A 25,321-nucleotide genomic window follows, 5' to 3' on the forward strand; every position below is an offset into this window, starting at 1 on the left:
GTTTTATGAGTGTAGACTTAAAGAACAAATGACAACTTCTAATAACTGGTATCGATTAACTATGAGGTTACATTCTGTGTTTGAAGATAATTAAAGGCATAAATAGTCTGTTTCAGGTGTTGGTAATAATAGAACTTTCACATAAGACATTACTTAAAGGATGAGCAATCAGTAGTATATATTGAGTTACAACTAAATTCGGACAAAAATGTTCTATACCTCAAGCACATACAAAAAATTAAAAAGCCTATCCAAGTATTTAATAAAACACTTATAAAATATTTGTCATATCCATAAAGTTTATTTTAAAAAACTGTTAAAAACTAACCATACAGGAATATTTATTAATATACTTAAAAAGTTTGTCCCCCATGTTGAAGGAAGATACATTAGCAACATCTTCCAGACACCATCTTTATAAAAGTAAAACTTCTAGATGCTGAAATGTACTACAGTAGATTCTATAGTTTACACTTGGAATCACAGGATTGGAAATCATTCTCCCTACGCCCCCGTTCCCCCCAATGTGGCAGTTACTATACTTAAATTAATGACATTCAATCATGTTAAACTACCACAGATCCTTAGAGTACAGGCTGCATTATCTACTAACAGAGCAAGTCTTCTCTATTTGTTCTCACATAATTATTTTAGATAAGCATTTGACTTTAAGTACAAATAAAAATACTACATCCCATGATTGTAAACATTCACCAAGAGCTTCCAGAGTACAATGAGTAATAGAGGTGGCCCAAGAGTCAGTCAGATGTTCCTCACTCATTTGGATACTGCTGAGATTAAGAAAAAAGTTTTGAAGGCAAATTATCACAAGCCTTACTTGTATTTCTGTTAAGACAGTAGTTCTGGATATGTATTTTTAGTCGAAAACACCTGAAAGTCACTCTAAAGACTATATTAAGCACCATTTTCACTTACCTGAAATATATTGAGTTAAATTCAGCAGTATATGTATGATCATTAATGTCAGAAATGAAAGATAATGGTGGGTCTCCAGTTCCTGTCTGTGGATACACATGGAGTACAGAGTTCCCATGATGCAACAGGAACCACTCATGCACGCCAAGGGCCACACGCAACCCGTAAGTCAGAGGCACAACTATTACTTCCGTCAGTGGATGCTGTACGAGCAGATTTAAGGCTGTATTCGGCTATAAAGAGTTCAACCTCCTCTTTAGTATTCTTCCTACATAGATTACAGACACGACTCAAAATTTCATTGGGTGAGAGGTGAAAAGTCCCCAAATAGTTTTTTAATACTATTCCCCATATAATGTATTGTCAGTATATTTACATAGGGGAGTGTTCTTATTTAAAACCATTTAAAAAAATGCAACCATGTTTTTTAAACTCTTATCCCCGTTTTCCTAGGATCACCCTCATTCTCATTTTCTGACTTCTGGTCAACTTCACATTTGTCAGACCGTTCACTGCAGTCCTTAGGCAATTGTGATGTTGCTCCAAAAGAGAATACAAATTAAAATATATTCACTGCCACCCACTTTGGGACAGGCCTGTTTGCAAAGAAAATGGTGTTCCTGGTGTTGAAGGATAACTAGGAAATCCATCCGGCTGAGCTGGATAGCTGTCCAGAGCCGAAGTTGAGTGAACCTGATAGAAAGAAGAATGTGCAGTTTAGCAGAATGCCAGATTCAATCAGGTCTGTACTTGCTTTGGCCTGTGCCACGCTACAGATATTCAGAATAGGAAAGAAAAGAAGAACTCGGGGGCAGCACAAGTCTGCTCAGTCTCCCGAAATTTTTAAGAAACATTCAAACTTCTTTAGATGGAGGAAGTACCTAAAAATGCATTAAAATATTTAACATTCTTTTAAAAAATCAATAGGTTTTCTCAAGATAATTTACTTTAATGGCCCCTTATTTCAGCTTAAATTGTAGAAGACAAGCAAACTTTAACTGTCACGTATAAAAATTCCATTTGCAAAATCTCCAAACTGAGATTTTAAAGTCTACGACCAGGAAAACCATTTCACACAGGTGAATATATTCCACCACTTTCATTACCCTTCTGCAGGAAGACAAGCATAATCTGCAAGTTTTGGGAGAACTAATTATCAAACCCCTAGACATTCTCATATGAAATTTTTTGCCAATGTTGGGATATCACAATCGGTACTGCAATGTTATCACTACAGAACCTATGCTACATATGCTGCCATTTTATTTACGCCCGATGTTGCCTGCTCACCTGCTGTAGCAGTGCTGACTGTGCAGCTGCATTATGCTGTAATTCCTGCAGGGATGACTGTGAAGGATTCTGGGAAAACCCGGGGATACCCGGGAGGGACAAAAGGCCTGGAAAAACAGAACTGCCTGCAGCTTGAAGTCCCGATGATAAGCTAAAACAGTAGATAGAACAGGTCAAACTGTAGATAAGACATAAAAGCGACAGCTTCGATATTTGTCAAATACAAGATCCTAAGATGTAAAAAAAAACAAAAAATCTTAGAATTTCTCTACTGGAAGGAACCATAAAAGTCAGCCACTCGCTGATGTAAAACTTACTCTTATAAAGTACATTATTGCGAATGCAATAAGTCTATGTTTTGCATATAATACTTCTTGCTATTTTATAATCAAGTTAAATTACCAAACACAAATCCTAATTATCTGAGCCAGCGTTAATATTTTATATATCTGTTTTAACATGTTCGAAGAGCCACAAAACATTTTTTGAGCAGTGAAGTTTTACCCCAGAAAAATATAATTTAGCATCACCAAACAATTAGATTTTGACTTTCATTTGAATGATTTAAAAATAAGACTATGGGGGCCGGCCTGGTAGCGCAAGCGGTTAGGTGCGCATGCTCCGCTGCAGCTGCCTGGGGTTCACCGGTTTAGATCCCAGGCACGCACCGACACACCGCGTGTTAAGCCATGCTGTGGCGGTGTCCCATATAAAGTAGAGGAAGATGGGCACGGATCTTAGCCCAGGGCCAGTCTTCCTCAGCAAAAAAGAGGAGGATTGGCATTGGATGTTAGCTCAGGGCTGGTCCTCCTCACAAAAAATAAATAAATAAATAAATAAGACTATGATCCACAAGTTAAGTAAAGAATGATTTTATCCTCTTTCCAAAATATTCACATACCCGGCTTGTGCAACAAGGGCAGAGTTGAAGTTGGAACTAAATGCTGAAGCGAATCCTGGGAGGACGGGAGCTGGTGATGGGGCTGTGGCAGCAACGGGAAGTGGTGTGACGGCTGCCACTGTAGATGGCGCCTGCAGCCCCGGGAACGAAGGGAGAGCAGGGGTGACGCCAGGGGTGTTAGCGACAGAGAAGCCAGGGTAGGAGGGATTTGAAGACAGCAGAGGTCCTTGAGTAACTGAAAAAAGTGAGGGGACAGCAGTGGACAGGTTGAGGGGGAAAGGCGCTGCTGAGACGGGTGCTGAGGCAGAAAGCCCTGAGAGAACGGCCGCTGTCGAACTAGGATGAGGGACAGACGCGGAGGTGACAGCTGCAGATGAGGTGGCTATTAACGATCCTGGAAGAGATACTGACGGATTAAGAGTCGGGTTGCCAGTTAAAGGGAAATTATTGGTCAAAGAAGTGAAAGGAGGAAGAGCAGTGAATACTGGAGTGATGGGAGTGGAGGAACCATGTGGAGGAAGGGAGATAGAGGAGAGGGGGTTTGAAACATTCAAGGGAGTACTCAAACTGGAGAGACCTGATAATGCAGGATTAAGGCAAGTAGATAGACTGATGGGCACTGATGCTGAAGTATATGCACGACCCAATGTCCCTGATAAACCTAAAGTGCCATGAGAGGGATTCACGAAATGAGATGGGCCTTTGAAGGCTGAGGGAGTAGGACTCGTGGGCTCAGTTTTGATCATAACAGAAAGAGTTGTTACAGTAGGGGCAGATGAAATGTGAAGGTCTGAGTTACTTGGGTGGGGGCCATGCAAAAGGGTAGCTGAGGAACCACAGCTAACTGGCACTGAAGTCGAAGATGATGTAGGAGTAGCTAGAGGAGACTGCACAGGCAAAGTAGAGGGAGTGGAGGTTGAATTAGCCACAGGAGATGGCAGGCCTGGGAACATGGCCAACCCTGGAGTGGAAGACCTCTGTGGGGCGGGAATGGCTGATGGGGCATAGCACTTGTTAACAGCTAAAGCAGGAGAATCAGAGTTCTGATTAGTAAGAGAAGACAGAGAAGCCAGCCCACTTGTAACGGCAGAAGATAAAGCAGAAGGGTTGATTAAATTGGTATCATTTGACGTCAGAAAGCCCTTTAAAGCAGACAGAAGAGGATTATTTACACCAAGTGGACAAGCAACACCAGGAGCAGAACCACCGGCAATTACAGAAGGAGTTGGGTTGGATACGCCTTGGGATGTTGGTGTTAAGGGCAAGGGGAGCCCTGCAAAGACTGAGGACAATGAAGCAGAACTTGGGTTGTTGGTAGAAGCAGCAGTAGAGGTGGCAGAGAAAGGGAGGCTAGTGAAGGGGGCAGAAGTAGAGGCAAATATTTCACTGGAAGCAGGAGTGGCCTGAGGTGTGGGTGTGGCCTGAGGGGCTGGGACAGGAGCAGCAGAAGGACCTGGCAGTGCAACTAGCCCAGAAAAAACTGAAGGAACAGGAGCAGACGTTGTACTGTGGACAGAAGTGACAGGTGCAGCAGGCAGCGAAGGGGTCCTGATAACTGTTGGATTTGGCGTTGATGGCTGTGGTGCGTGAACGGCTGCGGAGACCTGCCCTGGGAACACAGGAAGGACAGTATTCGGCATGTTCATCCCAGAAATGGTGGCGGTTGCTGATGCTGAGGGGAGATTTACTGCCTTGACCGGGGATGCAGTGGGGACGGGAGTTGCAGCAGGTGTTGAAGGGTTAGAACCATGAGGAGAAAAGAGTTGACTGGCTGGTGTAGAAAATGCTGTGGGGGGAAAAAGGGGCAAGAATTTATCATTATGCTGAAATGTCATATTTTAACTCAAAAGAAAAGCATAAAAATTTTTGTAGTATTTAACAAATATCAAAGAAAATCAGTGACAGGTATAACAGGCTATTGCAATGCATAAATTGCTAGATTCCCTTATCCTGGTTTTCACTACAGAGCCTCAGTTAGATCCAGTTGTCTTCTAGACTCTGCTCAGAATAGCCCTTCAATTCACAGTGAGGAAGTCTTGAGAAGTTAGCAAATAAATTTTCCTTTCATATTTTCCCAATTTTTAAAAATTCAAAGAATTTATTTTAACTGTGATTAAGGTTGGTGTATTGCCTTTACCTTTTACTCTTTCAAACCACTTATCTAGAGTAATAATACAAGTCATTTCTCCCTCTTAAGAGCTTTCAGGACATCACTTTCCTTTTAGGGGCATACAAGGCCTTCCAGAATTCACCCCATCTCTCCAGTATTCTTTGTTGCCACTCTGGGAGTTGAATTGAATATTCCAGATTATCAACCTACAGTTTTCTCCCCAAGCATTTTCTCATACTGACTCCTCTACACTACCTTAACCTCTAACTTTACTTGGCTTTTCCTAGGAGTTCCTTTAGGGGCAAGAAGCCGTGTCTAACTCATCTTCAGAGCCTTAGTACCTAGCACAGTGCATGGCACCTTATATTTTATAAGTGTTTGCTGCACTGGATACATCATGATTACCTCAACTATAGTTCCCAAACCCATCCAAGGACTTATTCTCAAGACTTATAGTTTGCTATAATATTTTTATTTTGATAAACTCTATAAATAATTAACATAAGTATTCTTGGGGATGATTTGGGTTTCCTCTCTAAATCAATTTTTAAATGACTGTTAGCCTCTGATGATCTTGTTGATGCCAAATGGAAACCACGACTTAGGTAGCTAATGTCGTAATAACAATTATCATCTGCTGCCATACCCACATTGAAGTTTGTTTCAGTTGTAAACAGAGAACATGTTTTTTTGCAGTCATAATCAACCGAAAGACATTTTCATGGACTAAGACTTAAATTTTTAAATCTATGCATAATGAAGACTTTTGACATACCAAAGCTGACATGGCCAATGTCAGCTATGTTAATCACGGGTACCATAGGAAAAGAACAGACGAAAATGGCATATACATTATACATTTCCACTAAGTGATGGCCAAAGGAGCCACATTGAGCTGAACAAATTTTACAGTTGTTTTAGAAAAGAAACATGGTAGAAGAATTGACCAACGGTAATATATAAATACACAAACTTCAAACTCAAAAGGCCTGAAGTCTGTACCGTATTTGTGTTGTAAGCAGTACTTTAGTTTCAAGAAAATAAGAGTAGCTATCATTTTAAATTTAGAGTTCGTATGAACATGGATTTTTACTTTTGTTTTTACTGAATTTGTTTTATAAGAACTAGAAGCACAGGGAATATATACTTAGTTTTGTGTTTGTAAATAATGTACTAAGAAATTATTTAGGTCAACAGTGGTGGGAAACATTTGAGAATTCACTACTTTATTTAACTACATGCTGAGGACCATGTAGTTAATGACAGATTGCAAGGTAAAACCAACCTGTCTCATAGTGTTCTTTATAGCAGCCTCTGTTGGAGATCTTTTTATATAATAGAGCAAAAGCCATGCACTGTTAATCATAGTGCCTACAGTTAAAATGCAACAAAACAAAAAAACAAAAAACCCCCAAAACATACCATGATAAATATCACTCTCCTGTCATCTAATTTGGTTGTTAACCATTAAACACTATCTGTCAGATCCTGTGCTTTGTACTTTACGCCCATCATGTCATTTGTCCTCACATAACCCTTTGAGACAGGTACTGACACCTCCATTTTATAGATGGGCAATCTGAGGCTTGGTGTGATTAACGAACTTGTTAAAAGATCATGCGGCTATTAAGTGGCGTTCAAAGGGTATAGTTTCAGTTATGCAAAATGAATAACTTCCAGAGATCTGCTGTACAACATTGTGCCTACAGCACAATACTGTACTGGGTACTCAAATATTTAAGAGGAAAGATCTCAATAAATGAGATCTTACTACAATAATAATAATAATAACAATGAAAAAGGTCATGTAGTTATGAAGTAGTAACACTGAGATCTGAACCTGGGTCTGTCAAACCCATGTTCCTAACCACTATACTAGTTTGTCTTTATTTTTGTTTCTTACTGTGCTTCAAAAAGGAAAAAAAAAAAAAATCTTAATCATGCTAAAATAACCTAGCACAGGAAAACAAAGTATGCTATTCCTAACAACCGAGCTTATGACACTTAACCTATTTATTCCCTTCAAAAAAAGATCTGCTAATGAAGCTGAGTATAAAGACTGAAGATTCTTTAACCCCCTCTTCGCAGAAGTTAGATGACCTGCCCAAGCTCACAAAGCCAGGTGGTGCCAAAGCCAGGACAAGAAACTGGGCGTCCTGACAGTTCACTTAGCACTCTTTCCACCCCACTCTGCTACCTCCTTTAGAAACCACCAGCTCAAAAGCACCACTCAGGCACCATTCTCAGGGAGTGGGATTCTCCCATCCAGACTCCTGATCCCGCACCATAATGATGAGATTCACGCACTACTTTGTTGCACAAGAACCAATCCCAGATTCCGTCTCACACCGGAAAGTGTCTGCATCCTGACCACACTTATCCTCAGCTAGGGGAGGCATAAAATGGTACAGTGCTGCTGCCATCTGCAGGCATTACAGGCCACATCTCATCTTCATTTTTCAATTCCACTTACCCTTTGGCACCCCTTATTCTTTTCTTTCTAAGTTATTCTAAGTTATGCTACCCCAAATGCTTATTGAAGTAATTAAATCTGAAAGTAGTATCTGACATAGCATTTGTCAAAAACGGTTTTCATCACCATATGTGTTTATATCAAAAAGAAATGAGGCTTCTAATATCCCGTAACATAAAGTTAATGTGGATATAATGCCACATAGCACTTAGATTACATTGAAAGTTTTGCAAATAGGATACAAAAGCATATGGTTCATTTTAAATCTAGTTGATATGTGCATTTCATGTTGTGTGTATGAAATGTACCACTATTAAGCCAGTTTTAGCAAGTATTGGTTAGTTAGATTCTTTAACCAGGAACTTTCCCCAAAGCATAAAGATTTCCAATGCACTCAACTCAAAATCATTTCAGTGAATAACAGAGCAGACATCACTATCTCTGGATCAAACCTGGTACTTACTTTGATTCTGTGTAGATTTTGACTGACTGGAAAGGTCTTCATTTTCTATATAAAAATAAATATATAAAAGTTGATTTGAAGCTTTATCAAATTATTCAACACCATAATAATCAGAGATTGCGGTCAAGAAAAGAAAAACTCAGGACACGTATGTATACTATATTAGGAAAAACAGGGCCGGCCCCACGGCTTAATGGTTGAGTGCACGTGCTCCGCTGCTGGCAGCCCGGGGTTCGGATCCCGGGCGTGCACTGAGGCACCGCTTCTCCGGCCATGCTGGGGCCGCGTCCCACATACAGCTAGAGGGGTGTGCAGCTATGACATACAACTATCTACTGGGGCTTTGGGGGAAAAATTAAAAAAAAAAAAATTATAAAAAAAAAAAAAGGAAAAACAATGTATGCCTATGGGGGAAAATAAGGAAATAAACAAAAATCATAGTAGTAACTATATGAAGACACGTAGGATTATGAGCAATTGATCCCCACCGCCCTCCCCCCGACTACTCCTTAACATATCAGGTTTTAAATAAGTATTATTTTATAGATATATTTAAGAACACCTTCCGGAAAGATGATGGCCTGAGTGTGGCACCCACGAGAAAGCGCAGCCTGCAGCTGGAGTGCAAAGAACCACTGTCACTGGCTAAGCTGACAGACAGTCACTTTTCGGTACCACTGCCTACAACAGTAGGAAGACTCGGAAGTGGGAGGTGGATGCTGAGTGCAGAATCCACTGTCATCTGAGGGACCAATCTCGAAAGCCATTGTGGATCACCCAAGCAAACAGAAAAGTGGCCCCCCTCACTTGTTGCACTCAGGTCAGGAAAAGGACCTATGCTAGGAGCTGATAAGGAGAACTACCCTAGTTAAGGCTTACTCTAAGCCTGTGAGGTTGACAACCTAAAACACGCTCCTCCCCACCCACATGGGAAAGGACCCATCTAACCAGACCATCAGTCAAAGGTACAACGGGAAAAATGACCTCTCATGGCTTGACAATAACTGTCCAAGAAACCAACATTGTGACAGGCACAAGGCGCAAAGGAAACCCTCAAGCCTGACATGGTGAGAAAGAAAGATCATGGCTTGTTTCAGGGACTTAGTACAAATAAACAACCAGAACGAATTGTGTCTATCAACGGAGATTCAATGAAAAAGAGAGAAAAAACCTGTGATGCAAATTAGGAACACACACACCCATAATACTGCAAGAAAGTAAGCAGAGCAGGTGACGACTTCAGATAAAAATCCGACTCCAAATTGATAACTGCAAAGAATGGTGACGATCAGAATAATATTACTGAAAGCTCAATTACTTAGTTGGAAATAAGAAACAAAAAAACTCCCATTTAAAACGGCAAAAATACACAGAAAAGGATATCATAAATGAATAGGTAAGAGACTCAGAAGGCAAAGACAGTGCAAAATAAGAGTGCCAGAAGGAGAAAAAAGACCAGATGAAAAAGCAATAATTAAACAATAATAAAAACAAAATTTTCCTAAGCTTCACAGACTTGAGTTTTCATATCCAAAGGGCTTACAGAGTTTCAGGAAAGATTAATGGTAAGATAGATCCCTAGACATCCTGGTGAAATATCTGAACCCCAAGATTAAAAGACATTTCTGAACTCCAAAGATAAGGAATCTCTTCTTTGTAAGCTTACAGAAAGAGTCCAAGGTTCTAACAAAGAAAAGAAAATTAACTGGAATTGGGTTTCTCATCTACAACCCTAAAATATGTCCTCTTTTTAAAAAAAAAAAAAATTTTTTTTTTTGTGAGGAAGATCAGCCCTGTGCTAACATCTGCCAATCTTCCTCTTTTTTTTTTTTTTTTTTGCTGAGGAAGACTGGCCCTGGGCTAACATCCGTGCTCGTCTTCCTCCACTTTATATGGGACGCCGCCACAGCATGGCTTGCCAAGCGGTGCGTTGGTGCACGCCCGGGATCCGAACTGGCGAACCCCGGGCCACCGCAGCACGCACACTTAACCACTTGCGCCACTGGGCTGCCCCCGTCCTCTTTTTGAAGAAATGACTTAGAGAAATTTTCTGCTAAAGGAAAATTAGAATGAGCATGTCAGAAAAGGGAATCAAAGAACAGAAGAAACAGTAAAAAGCCGTAACTTTAAAGGCACAGAAGAAAAAAAGGTATAGTATTCCAACAAAACACAGAAATGGATGAAAAAGGAGAGGCAGTATGTAAGTCAAACGGTGGAGTATAGCACAGCTTTTTTAGTTTTTTGTACAGTGACAACTATTAAGAATACAAAGGTAATCACTAGCAATATTACAGATAAAGTTTGGGTGGGGGCAAGAAGAGGAGAGTTAAAAAATAAAACAACAATTTGACTAATCCAAGCAAACAAAAGTAAGGAAAATGAAAAACTAGGATAAAAGAATAATAATGAATACAAAAATAAAATGGAAGGACTAATAACAAACATGTAATTTTTATGATTATTGGAAATTCCTATTAAGTCTCTCTTCACTGGTTTAAAAAGCAGAATCTAGCTATAAATGCAATTTAAAAACCAACTAACCTACCAAATAAAACCCTAAAAAAAAATTAAAAATAAAGATACAGGTAAAATACATATGTAAAATGAAAGCAAAAAGGAGTTAGGACAATATTAATGCCCAATAAGGCCAGGGAAAAAAGAAATATTTTATAGTAAAGTATAATTCAGCTGACACTAGGTAATTAGTAATAAGCAGCTAGAAATGAAATATTCCATTTATAACTGTACCAAAAAATACCTCTAAAACCCCTAGAGACAAACCTATGGCAAAGAACCTATATGAAGAAAACTACAAAATCTTGTTGAAAGAGATAAAATAAGCCCTGGGGTGGAGGAGAAATACTATTTGACATGACAGAAAGATGTAAAATGACTGAATGGTAAGACTTAATATCATAAAAATATCAATTCTCGGGGCCGGCCCGGTGGCGCAAGTGGTTGGGTGTGCGCGTTCTGCTGCGGGGGCCTGGGGTTCGCAGCTTTGGATCCCGAGCGCGTACCGACGCACCGCTTGGCAAGCCACGCTGTGGCGGTGTCCCATATAGAGTGGAGGAGGATGCGTACGGATGTTGGCCTGCGGCCGGTCTTCCTCGGCAAAAAAAACAGGAGGATTGGCAGATGTTAGCACAGGGCTGATCTCCTCACACACACACACACAAAAAATTCTCCCAAAATTACTATATAAGTATATATACATAAATTCAACTGTTTTCAATTGCACATTAAGTGTGTAATTGTGTTCAAAATCACATTATAGTGATCTTAAAGTTCAGATGGAAGAATAAACTTCCAAAAATAGATAAGAAAGATGTAAAAATATAGTGAGAGAAAGCTAGTCTTATTAGATATCAGAAGATATTATAAATCTGCTAACCAAATCCATATGGGATCATCACAACATAAAATAAGTAGATTGGGATAGAAAAAAAAAACCCCAGCATTAGAGTCATGTGTGTCTTTGAAAACTTAAGATAAATGTGGTATTTCCAATCAGTGTAAAAACTAGGTTAATAAATGGTGCTAGCAAGACTGGCTACCATCTGAAAAAAAAATTAAGATGAACTTCTATTTCACCCCTATACGAAAATAAATTCCAGACGGAATAGGAGTCTTACAAGCTCTAAATTACCTGAACTACCTAGGGTTAAGATCTAATCAAGCTAACACGGTTTCAGCTTTTCTTTGTCTCTATTTGTCTAGGCAAAAATGTAAAACTCTAAGAGTGAAAGGTACATAAACAAGGGCAAGAAATGATAAATTTTGGAAAAAATGTTTTACAAGTCTTATCAGTAAGAGTATGCAGCTGCAAACACCAGAACCACTCTGGCTGGTAAAACAGAAAAAGAATTTATTAAATGCTATTAAGTAACTGAGTTTCTGGGGAGGGAAGTGAAAAAAAACAAGTTCTATCCCTTACTTACACACATAAAAAAATAAATGGCAAGTAGAATAAAAGCTATATATTAAAAAAGAATCACTATAAAAATAATTAGAGAATATAGATGATATTTTCATACTGTTGGGATAGGGTAGGGTTTTCTAAGCAAGACATTTAAAACTCAGAAGAATCAAATAAACAATAATTGATCAAAATAAAAATTAAACTTTTATTTATAAAAGACAGCCAAATGAAAATGTAAGCTCAATCAGCCTTATCAAATTCGCGGAAGTTAAAAAACTGGTAATATCCCATGTTGAAAGGACATGAAGGAACAGTATGCTTGTATCCTCTCACTGGCAGGTATAAACTAGTTCAGTCTTTTTGGAGAACACTTTGGCAATATACAGAAAAATATTTATCCTTCACATCCCGTGTTCCCAACAGACCCAAGAAACAGGCTGAACAGGGGCGTGCTGGGGAAAGAGTTTAAGCCCTTCTGAGCACCGACGAGACTTTCCTCCCATGGCAGGAGCAATTTGCCCAAATGGCGACACTCATTGTGTCAATCATACTTTTTCATAGCCTGTCCAAGTTTCTCGCTGATGAGAAATGGTTCTTATTTCTACAATGTGCTCGAGTTCACACATGCAGGCCAAGGCCACTCTAGGGGACCCTGTGTATCGTACTCAGATCCATCATCAGGCTCCTAAGCTTGTGCTCCCTCTGTCAGGACACACCATGTCAAACACCTGTCCCCTCCAAGTGCACATCTGTGGATGAATAAGTTATTTACTTTTAACACCCCATGATAACATGATTTTACCTGTTCCTACTGGATTAGGAGTATATGGAGGTGGAGGGGGCACACCTGGAGCTATGACACTGGCCAACGGTACCAGACCTGCATTGTTATAAGCACCTAAAATAAAAATATAACAGAAAAAAATATATAATTTAGTATCGTTCTGTGGTCAGGAGTTCAAACCGTGTTAGTGCAGCTATCTGATTTATTTTTAAAACTGTTACATAATAGAGTTGCATTTTACATGGAGGTTTGGGTCTAGGGTTAGGTGAAAACTGAGATCAAATGAGACTCCTCAAGATTCCCATTTCCCATTGCATGCTCACTCCAGGCATAAGCTCACTGAATGGCCTGAATGGCATGGCAGGCAGAACCTGCCATACTTAAATTATTCGTCTTTTCTGTCAAGCACATACACTTGACCTTTTTAAGTTAAATGCATTAATGATATCTTTGAACACCAATTACCAAAAAGGTAAATCAAGATGATTTACCAAAGCGAAAAGCCATAATAATAAATAACGATTAAAAATAATCTATAATTAATTTATCAAAAGGAAAATATCCTAAATAAGCTCTCTCTGCTGCATTCTTGTAGACCAAGACACTAGTAGCTGACTGTGGGCAAAATTAAACTCATCATAGCATACTTCCTAAGTGCTCCAGATTCCCAAGAACATATACGAACATTTACTTTGCTTTCAATTTAATAAGTAAACAGTGAAAAAAAATTAAAAAATGAAAGAACTTACTTGGTGCAATAGTTGCATGTGGCCGGCATGGAGGTATTGGATAAGGAACAGGTTTATGTGGATTGTACGTTGAAGGAGGCTAGATGAGGGGGGGAAGTATAGCAGTTAGAAGAAAACCAAGTAAGCAGTGTCCTGGCAAAACAAGGTACAACTTGTCTTTCAAAATATTTAGTCCCAAGAGGCTAAAAATGCCCCAGCATACCAAATGCTACTGGACTCATACACGGCACAAATGAGGGAAATTCTTTGCTTTAACAAATGTGGTTCCTATAAATTGCAAAGGCAGATCCTGTCAAAGACTGTTGCGGAGGTGTTTATTTTTTATTTTAGTATTACATCATTTCCAGTGAAGGGTCAGACCTTATCGTAAACAGCATACTCCTCTCTAAACCCAGCCTAGGTTAATCCAAGAATTCCCATCTCTTCCTATGTAAGACAAGAAATCCACTAGGCTTTGGAATTCGGAATTCTGACAACTGCAGTAGAATGTTGACTGGAGTTATGAATTCACTATTTTAGTGGTTTTGCCTTTTTAAATCCACAAATCTTATTTTATACTTGATGGAACTTATACAAGTAACAAAGCATTCAAACAACTAGTCTTTAGAGAACCAAAGATATCTGAAGCTAAGTCAAACAATATACTTTTTTTTTTTTTTTTTTTTTTGTGAGGAGATCAGCCCTGAGCTAACAGCCAATCCTCCTCTTTTTTTGCTGAGGAAGACGGCCCTGGGCTAACATCTGTGCCCATCTTCCTCCACTTTATATGGGACGCCGCCAGAGCATGGCTTACCAAGCAGTGCGTCTGTGCGCGCCCGGGATCCGAACCAGCGAACCCCGGGCCGCCGCAGCGGAGCGCGCGCACTTAACCGCTTGCGCCACCGGGCCGGCCCCCAAACAATATACTTTTAATGAGAGAGAGAGAGAGAGAGAGAGGGAGGGAGGGAAGGAGGGAGGGCTGGAGGGCATGCCCTAGGGAGGGTGCACTTGTGCCCTCGGGGCAAAGGGGATCCACTGGTGGTAAAGGATCCAGATTCTTTCTGGCTCTCATAATGGCGGCCCTGTATGATGCGCTAGTCTCATGCAATGACTATCATCTGTGACTATTCTGCTACGAACCACTGCCACTGGAGTTCCTGTCAGTGGACAGGCAGGGATTGCAAGGTGGCCATGTGGAGGCCTCAAGTACTTCAACCCCAACAATCCTTCAACCCAGGGGTTGTCTTCTCTTCTGTTTATATTCCAATCAATCATTATAATCACTCCCTTGAAAATACTCTCATCCTCCTGGCTCCATTCTTCTTTCACTAATACTAATACTAATTCGACCAAAACACAACCTTAGTTAAAGTGAATTCTCCATACTCCATACCTCCAAGTGGACAGCTGAATGAGGCTGGAGAAAAAGATAAAAACAATTTGACTGGGCTTACTTTAAACTAAAACATTAAACCTCAGAAGGGCCCTTCACACTGTTAACTAATTATACTGTAGTTCTCTATACCATTCACTCTCCTAGAGTTTCTAGTATACTTTGAACTTCACAACACAAAAACAGAATTCATACTTTGAATGGACAGGAAGCTACACGTAAGAGTTAAGAATTGTTTCATGATTTATTTTCTAAACATACTGGTTTGGATGGTCCAAGAATCCGTGCAGCTATTCCTTTGCCTTCATTAGTACATTCTTCACCATCTTTTTTCAAAGGGGTTCCCTATTTAAAAAATAAATGAAAAGAAAGAAAGAAAGATAATTGAGACTTAAAAAAAACCCCAAACCAGAAACAAACAAACAAACTCCTCACTGTATTATATTGAACAAAATATACTTAACCTGGTAGCAGTTTAAGGACTTGGATTCCAGACCCAATCCTGCTCTGGCTGCACGACTCTGATAAGGGCTGAGGAACTCTCCTCTGGCGCAGACCCATCCTAACATGTACAGAAGCACTCAGAAATAAACATGTCACTGACTAGGGGCCTCCAGAGACTCCAAGGTGGGTTTGGAAGCAATTAACTGTTTTTCCAAGTTATTTCTTTTCCTTTTGTATGTTAAGCAGATGTAACCAGCAGCCCTGAAACTGACCAAGCCAGAAACTCAAGGGAGATGTAATCACTAGCCATCCTGAAACTGACCAGGTCTCACCACAAGAGCCATGCCTATGACTTTTGCCTTATTTTTAACAAAAAGATCTCTCCAGGAGAAGCTTAGGCCTTATTATGTGGAAGCATGTTCTCCAGCTGAGCCTGTGCAAGCGAATACCCCGCCTCTCGCTTTTGAATATGCATTCCTCAATAGAAATAAAAGTTCCTGCTTCCCTTTGTTCGGGGACACCATGACTTTGGAAATGGTTCCTCATCTCCTCCTATTTGCTGCAAATACACTTTGCTTTGTGAGACAACTTCCACTGGTGCAGTCTTATTTAACTCACCAGGAGGTGAGCCCACTTGGTTTGGTAACACACACACTGTACACATGGGGATGACAGAAGGGCAGGACAAGGTATGTTCTAATGTTTTTCCCTCCACAAGAGGAGCAACCAGAAATAGACTTCCAATGCTACAGTATGTATAATACTCAGAGAATCAAAAAGAGTATCTGTATTACAGTTGAGAATAGATAAAAAATGGTGTTCTTTATAAGTATTAAGTTTGATAGTTTATATTATACAAGGGCAAATGAGACCTCATTCAAGACTGCTATAATTAACAGATCAGAATAAGGTGACAGACTATTACAAAGTGTCCCCCTAATAATGTGAGTCCCTTAACGGTACATACTAGTATGGAAGCCAACTTCCAAGATGGTCCCCAGTGAGCCTCATCTCCTAAATGTCCTTATACAGTTCCCTTCCAGAATGAATAGGGCTGACCTGTGCAACAAATAGGATATTCCAGAAATGATGGCATTTAACCTTCAAGGCTAAGTCACAAGAGACAACAGTTTCCACTTGCCTTCTCCTGGATTATTTGCTCTGGTGGAAGTCAGCTGTCATATCATGAGGTACTCAAGCAGCACTATGGAAAAGTGCTTACGGTGAGGAACACAGACCTCCTGCCAAGAACCAACATTAACTTGCTAGGCATGTAAGTGAGCCACCTTGGAAGCATAGTCCTGAGCTTCAATCAAGCCTTCCGATGACTGCAGCCTCATGAGAAACCCTGAGCCAGAACCAAGCTAAGCCACTCTCAGATTCCTGACTCACAGGAACTGTACAAGACAATAAACGTTTATTGTTTTAATCCACTAGGTTTTAAGGTTATTTGCTACACCGCAATAAAAATATATCGTTCTTTGCAAAAGTTATTTTGCAAAGAAGTCTGAAGTACACTGGATGATACAAAAAGAAGTTTTCTTTCTTATGGGACTTCTCAGAGCCTTTATTATGCAACGTGATTCTCCAGGAAGAAAACATTGCATGCAGTTTCCCAAACACACTTAACTGTGAAACTGAGGAATACTGAGAATTTGAGAAATGCTCCTTTATTAAATGTAAATCACTGCTTCTAAAATACTTGGAAAAACAAAACAAAACGAAATCATCCTCTTTTATGTTTGGCTTGTTCTGTACATTTTACACAAATACTTCAATGTAGTTTACATATGAACTTTCAATCAGTGGTGAATCTATGAATTAAGTTGCTGACATAAAATTCCTTTCCTTTGTAGAAGCACCATCAACTGGCATTTTCTTTAAATATCATAACTATGCTAAATTTCATATTTAACCACAAGAAGTTTCATACGTAAGCCATAAAAGCATGCTTGCTGGGAAAATTCCATTTATGCGACTAGGTCTTCCTTTGGGATATGGATTTCCTGGGATTGTTCCACAAGAAGAGATCATAGCATGAGGAGCTTTGCAGCCCCCCTTGAAAGCCTGTAACATAAAAAAGAAGAGGTGGCTAAAAAATCAAATAAACTCATAAAGTTAAGTACTCTGGATATTGGGAAGCCCGGCTGAAAAAACATGAATTAATAGCATCACATTCAATCTGTTCATCCATCCATCAGCATTTACAGTGGTGAATATGACCAAAATTAGTAAGTAAAATCACTTTATTTAAACGAAATTATCAAAATGGTAACATAATGTTTTTAATGTCACAATTAATAGACTCCTATACAAAGATATCTTCAAAACAGATTTTGTAAATTGTGTGCAAAAAAGTCCATTTACTATTTAATACGTCCCATTTCTCTGACGACCAGAAAAGAACATTATCCAACTCTACAAACACCAAGACTCATGTTACGGGCAAGGCAAAAAGAGCACAGAGACCAAAGAGACATGGTCTCCACTCTCAAGAATTTTATAATTTAGTGGAAAAAATACAAACAAACAAATAACATGGGACCTTGGATGTCCAAAGAGCTGTGCTGTTGAAAAAGCAAGAGTTATTCGGGTACACAGTGTTCAACATAATATTACACGATGATGAGATGCACTGAGGGACGGAGTGTGGCCCAGCTTGTTCATTACTGCATCCCCAGCTTCTAAAATAGTGTCTAACACATACCGAGTTAGTGCTCAATAAGTATTTATTCAGTGAATGAAAAACACTATATTAGGTGACATGTATTCCAATAGATCTATATTGTATTATAGGAATATCAAGTTATGTATACGTAGCTATATTTTACAAGTATGTATGATGTTATAGAGGTATATTGGTTTTATAAATTGATTCACAACACATATAATTAGCTATACTATCCAGGCCCCTACTAAACACTCCAACACTAAAAATCTTCTCAATTTTTGGCTATTATAAATAGCACCATGGTGAATGCCCATATATACGTATTTGTATATTTCTATTTATTTCCTTAGAATAAATTCCTAGAAATAGAATATTTGGGTCAAAACGTATGAACATTTTAAAGGCTCTTCAAGTTTACCTCCCAGAAAAGTTCTACTAATATACATTGACCAAAGGGCCTATTCCACAGAACACTCAGGCCTAGATTATTTCTGAGAAAGAAAGTGACATGATCAGAATACTTTATAAGGAAGAAAACCACAGCAGTAAATGCATGATGCCTTAAAGAATTTAGTCAAGAAAACCAATGATGAAGTTACTAAAGCAAAGAAACTTGGGCTCAGATCTTGCTTCTGCTACAGTAACTTATGACTGAGGCAAAGTTTTCTCCTCTCCCTGAGCTGAGGGGAGGGTGTAAGGATTAAATATGATTGGGCTGCAGAAAGCAGTCTGTGTCTCCTCAAGCAGGTTTCTAATTACTAATTCAGTTTCTAGCCATAACAGTTCTGAGAAATAACTACCTTAGATGACAAATCAAATTTTCTAGGCTTGACAAGGACTATTTCTCTCACTCTTAGAAATTTTAAATTAATAAACTAGAATTTTGCTTTATTATTCATCTCTTAGGAATTTGATTAACATAAGCCTGATGACAAAGCAAATTTAAAACATTCCTAAATACATAAAATTAAAGACAAAAGCTTGGAGCCTGGGCAAAGTTACTGAGGGACTGAGAATAAATACCCCATGAGGCTCAAGCTGAGGGGCCAATCAGCCTCTCACTCTCAAGCCATCTCTTCATCCTCCAGCATCCCCTTCACTCAGCTGTTTCTCCTCCACAGACTGCAGGGATGTCATTCTGAACCCATCGCATAACAGCAGTCAGGTTATTCATCAAAGTTAACATAGGAGTGAGACTGGTACTTTTTTCTTCATCAACATTCAGAAAAACCAATGTACCATTTATACAGCAATCTTGAGAAAATTACCTGTTCAAGTACTCTCTTGCATCGTTTCTTCTCAGACATATTGATCCTGAATAAATCTTCAATGGGACGAGCATTCTGGGCGTCAACAATGTTTCTACCAAGGAAATAAAATTCAGCTTTTCATTTAAGAATCTGGACACACATACAGAGGCCAACAACCTTGGTTTCCCACACAAATATATCTGAGTAAGCTTTTCCCCATGACACAGGGAGAAAACTGTGATTATTTCCTTTTAATTGGTGAATGTAAATAACATGTTTACATAAAGATGGTAAATATAATAACTGAACTGAGGTTTATCTGGTTACCTGAAAGCAACAAAAGTAATACTATAAATAAAAATCACTATTTTGACATTCTTGAAAATATACCCTCTCAGTGAGTGTTAGGAGAGCTATGGCAATAGAACCAACCAGGTGTTAAATGCAGAAAAATCATGGCTGATCTAAAAATGAAGTTTTATCTTTATTTTAATTTTGTGTTTTTGTGGACATCTGTAAATATATAAGAGACTTAAAAATGCATGTGCTATAAATAAACGGCAACTTATAGACTCTTTCATTCCGCAGAAGAGCAGATTCCTTTTCTCTTTGAGCTTACATTCATTACAGTCACTTATCAGATGCTGTGAGGGATGCTTACACCTATCTTACAGTATTTAAAGTTCACATACCCTACTAAATAGGTGAGATCTTCATTTTTATGACTGAGGAAAATAAGGCCTAGAAACAATAAGTACATATTAAACCAAAAAATATGTTGTCAGAATGTGGCAGAACCCGTCTAACTGTAAGTCCTAGGGCCTTATCAATGAGCCTTTCAAGTCATTCAGAGTAGTAAGGTAAAAGCAAGTCACTGAAATGCAGACAAATCAAAACAAATACTTTTGATAAGCCCCCTTATTTTGTAAGTTATAACCATGTGTAATAAGTACACTAGATATTTAGATATAAGAATTTAGGTCTATGCTTTCGTAGATTTTATTAGAGTTCCATTCACTAATATAATTCTAACACATTAACACACACTAATGAGTTAAAAGACATTTAAAAAGTCTTTCAAATTTTCTCTAATAAAGTAAAAAGAAAAAAATACTTACGAAGCTAACAGTTCAAGAGCAACTAGTTTGTCTTTACTGAAGGTGAAACAATTGAGTATATTGACCACTTCTGCTGGGTGAACAGCCACCATTTTCTATTAATATAAAAAATAATTTTATTTTCAACCTGAGAAATTTTCATGCCAGAAATTGCCTTTTTTAGGGGAAGTATAGTTAAATGTTCTTAATATAAATATTTGAGGTGAAAACTGTTTACTCAAAAGTAAGCTCTAAAAACTATGTGAAGGGGTCAGCCCAGTGGCGCAAGCGGTTAAGCACGTGTGCTCTGCTGCGGCGGCCCGGGGTTCGCCAGTTCAGATCCCAGGCACGCACTGACGTACCGCTTGGCAAGCCATGCTGTGGCGGTGTCCCATATAAAGTGGAGGAAGATGGGCATGGATGTTAGCCCAGGGCCAGTCTTCCTCAGCAAAAAGAGGAGGATTGGCAGATGTTAGCTCAGAGCTGATCTTCCTCAAAAAAACCCAAAAAACTAAGTGAATTAAACTTAGGCTTTTTCAATAACTATTTCAACTGAAGATCTAAGTTCTCCTATGTGCTCTTTTTAATCCACATTTCTCAATGTGTTCATTTATAGGAAAAAAAATTTACATATACTACTTTTCTCAGAAAGGTTATATAAAAAGTGGATACTTACAAATATGGGAGATACACTGCTTGAGAAGTTAGGAAAAATTACATTCCTCAGTTAGAATGCTAGGTAAGCCACAATCAGCACTTCCCCAAGTGAGATCCATGGTGAATAGTGTTACTAAAAAGGGGTACTACAGTCACGTCAATTAGGGGAAAGATGGGTTAAACAGGTTTCTTTACTGCAGAACTTTAAGAGTCTTATGTTAATGTGCACTGTGACACTCCAAGATTGTGGGGAATGTTACATAATTTATTCAACTAGGGTACATGTATCTTTGAAGAGCAGGTAGAAGATTTGGCCAATTTATAGATTTATGTTAACAGTAGAGGAAATTCAAAAGGAAAGTCACTGTAAGAAGATCAGTTAGAATCAACAGCCAATAGATTCCTAAAATTTGGAACAGTGGTTCCCAAACACTTGTACTCACGTACCACGAAAAGAAGTGGTAAAACTATATACCCCTTCCATGTTTTTAAATTGGCATCTAAAAATTTTACCAGAAGTTTAAATATTCGCAAAAGATTGATTTCCTTATATAATAAAGTTTATTATATATTTGCAAAAACCTCAGAAATACTGATTTAGCTCATTTAATTTATGAAAATGTCTACTTTGTAACCTAATTGTCAAAGTCAGTCTTCAGAGTGTGAAAACAATCAATCAAATCAGACTTACTTTGTCAGAAAAGCTCAAATTTAACTTAATTCAAATAAACGCATTAAGTTGTGCCTGCGCTGGCCTTCTCATCTCTGAATTTTAATTCCAAAGTAAGTGGACAGAGGAGCAGGTCTCAGAGCTTAGTCATGAGATTGCTGTCTTGATAAAACGAGGCAAGGTCCCCATCAGTATTTCTTACAGAAGCTCTCTGCTTTGCTCTCCCTCTCAGGAGACTGCACTATCTCTTTGATCTTTGGCAAAAGATTTTCACCCTCAGGTTGTGGGTGGATGGGAGAGATAACTCTTTTTTTTTTTGGTAGAGTAGAAAAAAAGCAATTGTTAAAGAGGAGAGCACCAACAGATCCAGACATTTTCTTAGGCAAATCAGTTCAGGAAGTTAAGGATCTGCAGATTCCCTTACAGCTATCCATGCCTGACACTCTGAGGAAAATCTTCCTATTTGACTTAGATGTCTGTTAATCTAGGCTCTAGCACTGTGCTGTCCATATAGCAGCCACTAGGCACATGTGCCTGTTTGAATTAAAATTAAATAAAATTACAAATACAGTTCCTCAGGCAGACTAGACATATTTTAAGTGCTCAAAAGCCACAGGTAGCCAATGGTTACCGTATGGGATAGTGCAGGTATAAAACACTTCCAACATTGCTGAAAGGTCATTTGGACAGTGTTGGTCTAAAGAATGAAAGTATAAACCTGCCTGACTCTTCTTCTAAGACTAAATACAATATAATACAAATACAAGATGAAGACATCCAAAAATAAAAGGAAGTGCATAAAAACACTTAAGAATCCAAACCCTATGTTTTGCTCGCCTATACTTTCTCCTTCAATCTGCCAATTAGTCCTGTGGTGACGTGACATTCTACCTTTCCAGGTTCTATGCTGTAAGGGATATACTGAGACAGAGGAAAACCTCCTTGGCCTCCCTACTCACTCCTACAGAGAAAAGGAATAGAATTGCAATAGATAGGATTTGACATTAATAGAAATTGCATATAGAATTCCTGTAAAGGTAATTAGAGTTTCAGAACATCCCAAATTCAACCAAATTGTCATTTTTAAGATTAAATATATCAGACATTACTTACTGGTATACAATTTAATAGTATTATATACATACAATTTAAATCTACAGTTTGGCAAGTTTTAATTTTTTAACAGTTTTTTTGAATAATAAAAGTATAATGAAATTTAGGGCCAGTTTTTCTAATGCAAACAAATTACAACTTGAGATGAATTATAGAAAACTAGGGGAGAATTAAAAATACTTAAATTCTATATTCTAAGGAAAAATAAAGTTACTTACATGCTGTAATGCCTTCATTGCCTTCAACTGAGGCTCAGCCCAGGAGAAATATCTCAATAAATCAACCACCTGTAAGCAAGGAACTAAGTTACTTATAATGGCAATGTGTTCGCAAACATTCCTACAAGATTTACTTCAGTACTTTGAATTACTATTCAAAATGTGCTGCCTGGGCCCAGATGATGAGGGACAAACATGGCACCAGAGTCTAGACTGTGCTAATAGAGTAGCCACCTGCAGCTACATCAATGGAAATCAAGTCAAATAAAAAATTCAGTTCCTCACTGGCACAAGCCACATTTTAAGTGCTCAGTAGCCATAGGAAGCTGGTAGCTATGATAATGGACAGCGCAGACAGAGAACACTTCCATCATCACGAAGTCTTGGACATCGCTGGTCTAGAAACGAAGGAAAGTAAAAGGTATACAAGAAAAAGAAAGCACCTAGAGAAAAGGAAGGTTGCAAAAGTACTAGATGGAGATACAATGTCAGCGTAGGAATATAAAGATATATTATGAATGGAAAACTTAAAACATTTAGTGGAGAGTGACAGTTTTAATCAATCACTGCCTCCAAGGACACTCCAAAAGGAAAAAAAAAAAAATGACACAAGAAGAGAGGGTGATAAATCTGGGCTAATGAATTACTTTACTGTGAGTTCCTGAAAAATTTGTTAAGGTTTCAATTATTCTACAAGGCAAGGTTAATGCTAGAAACTGGAATGGTATGTGAAAAAGAGTAAAAATACTTTTTACTCCTTATAAAGAGATACATAATTAGCAAACAAGTATTATGCGTACTTTCTAGATAATTTGGTAAGACTGTATATCCTTAGTTTTATGAGAATAATGTTTTACTATATAGTAAATGCTACCTGGCACTTTACCAACCACAAAACTTTACCAACTATCACGTCTGTATAGGAAGAAAAATCTAGTATAGCAATACAGTAAGTAATATAATTTAGTATTTTAATATATAATATATATTATTTTGAATTATATATAAAAATAATATATAATTTTTGAAAAGTAATGGGACAGCTGAAAAACACTCATTAAATAGACACCAACACATGCAAATCATCAAGTAGCTTTTAGCAATTTAGTAGGCAGAACTTCAACAGGCTTAATGTTATTCAAGCTTCAAGTTTTGAAACTCTTGAGAAACAGAGAAAAGTTGAAGCATTTACTAACTCAATCTACAGATTCATCCATTGTCTACCCTACCCTTTCCCAGAACTGTTCTACAGATGTGCATTTCTATTTCTGCCCTATTTCTCTATCAAGTATTTTCGAAGTGTCCCTCAGAAATCTGGCCTCTGTGTGTGTGTTTCTGTGTGTGCGCATGCATTCATATTTTTCAAAATTAGCAAACTTCCCCTACAGTTGGGTGAAAGTTATGACTAAACTACCATGCTTAAAACATCAGTCTTCTGCCAGTTACAGAAACTACTTATTAGACATTGTTTTTTTTGCCTATTGCCAAAATTTTTACTTAGTGGCTTCATATAAGAACATATTTCACCATTTGTTCAACTTTTCTTTTATAATATGTATTGAATTTTGCAATTACTGACTTTATAAATACTGTACAAGTTTGGGTACGTTTACCATTAGAAGTTTATAAATTTATGATCGTGTATCCAGAATGACAAACACTTTGAACTGCTTTTTTTAGACATTTTTAAAATCATGTTAGTATATGATATTGTGGTGATAGCAGGTACGTTTATAAAATACCCAAACTATAAATTCTGTAGTTTTCTACCCAAACAGAAAGTTTCTAAAGTTCCTAAACAAATACAGCAACAAAGTAAAAGCAATTCTGAACTTGACCAGCCAGTCAACAGACATTAACCAGAACACCGGTATCAAAAAAAACATTTTTGCTTAAACAAATAGAAGAATACCTGTTCACTAGAAAAATATCCATGCACATATTCGATTGCTTTTAACTTGTACTCCGTCAAAACAGCCTAAAAAACATAGAAAAACAGCATTAATACACATAAGCAGAGCAGTTGTATGCATATACCAGAACTACTGAAGAAACTCAAACAGTGGTGGACCTTCTACAGCCCCGGCACCAAGGGGCAGCTAAAGTCACTGTGGTGACAGGACATTCTACCTTTCTAGGTTCCATGCTCTAAGGGACACGCTGAGATAGCAGGAAAACCTCCTCAGTCTCTCTACTCACTT

General features: G+C 38.3%; 1 protein-coding gene across 1 annotated transcript in view; it reads right to left on the reverse strand.

Annotated features, from left to right (window-relative positions):
* Positions 1 to 208: 208 nt before the first annotated feature.
* LOC131402959 (proline and serine-rich protein 1-like) overlaps positions 209 to 25,321 on the reverse strand; it is a 28,138-nt gene continuing 3,025 nt past the window's right edge. Inside the window, exons 2-13 of the mRNA XM_058537408.1 lie at positions 25,033 to 25,098; positions 23,121 to 23,189; positions 20,484 to 20,578; positions 19,384 to 19,477; positions 17,401 to 17,511; positions 15,262 to 15,345; positions 13,629 to 13,707; positions 12,898 to 12,993; positions 8,174 to 8,218; positions 3,128 to 4,913; positions 2,227 to 2,377; positions 209 to 1,629 (exon numbers count right to left, since the gene is read on the reverse strand). Of these exons, the coding sequence (XP_058393391.1) occupies positions 1,507 to 1,629; positions 2,227 to 2,377; positions 3,128 to 4,913; positions 8,174 to 8,218; positions 12,898 to 12,993; positions 13,629 to 13,707; positions 15,262 to 15,345; positions 17,401 to 17,511; positions 19,384 to 19,477; positions 20,484 to 20,578; positions 23,121 to 23,189; positions 25,033 to 25,098 (2,799 nt within the window). The 3' untranslated portion in view covers positions 209 to 1,506. The remainder of the gene's footprint in view (positions 1,630 to 2,226; positions 2,378 to 3,127; positions 4,914 to 8,173; positions 8,219 to 12,897; positions 12,994 to 13,628; positions 13,708 to 15,261; positions 15,346 to 17,400; positions 17,512 to 19,383; positions 19,478 to 20,483; positions 20,579 to 23,120; positions 23,190 to 25,032; positions 25,099 to 25,321) is intronic.

This window comes from Diceros bicornis, unplaced genomic scaffold (genome assembly GCF_020826845.1).
Source record: "Diceros bicornis minor isolate mBicDic1 unplaced genomic scaffold, mDicBic1.mat.cur scaffold_396_ctg1, whole genome shotgun sequence".
Classification (NCBI taxonomy): domain Eukaryota; kingdom Metazoa; phylum Chordata; class Mammalia; order Perissodactyla; family Rhinocerotidae; genus Diceros; species Diceros bicornis.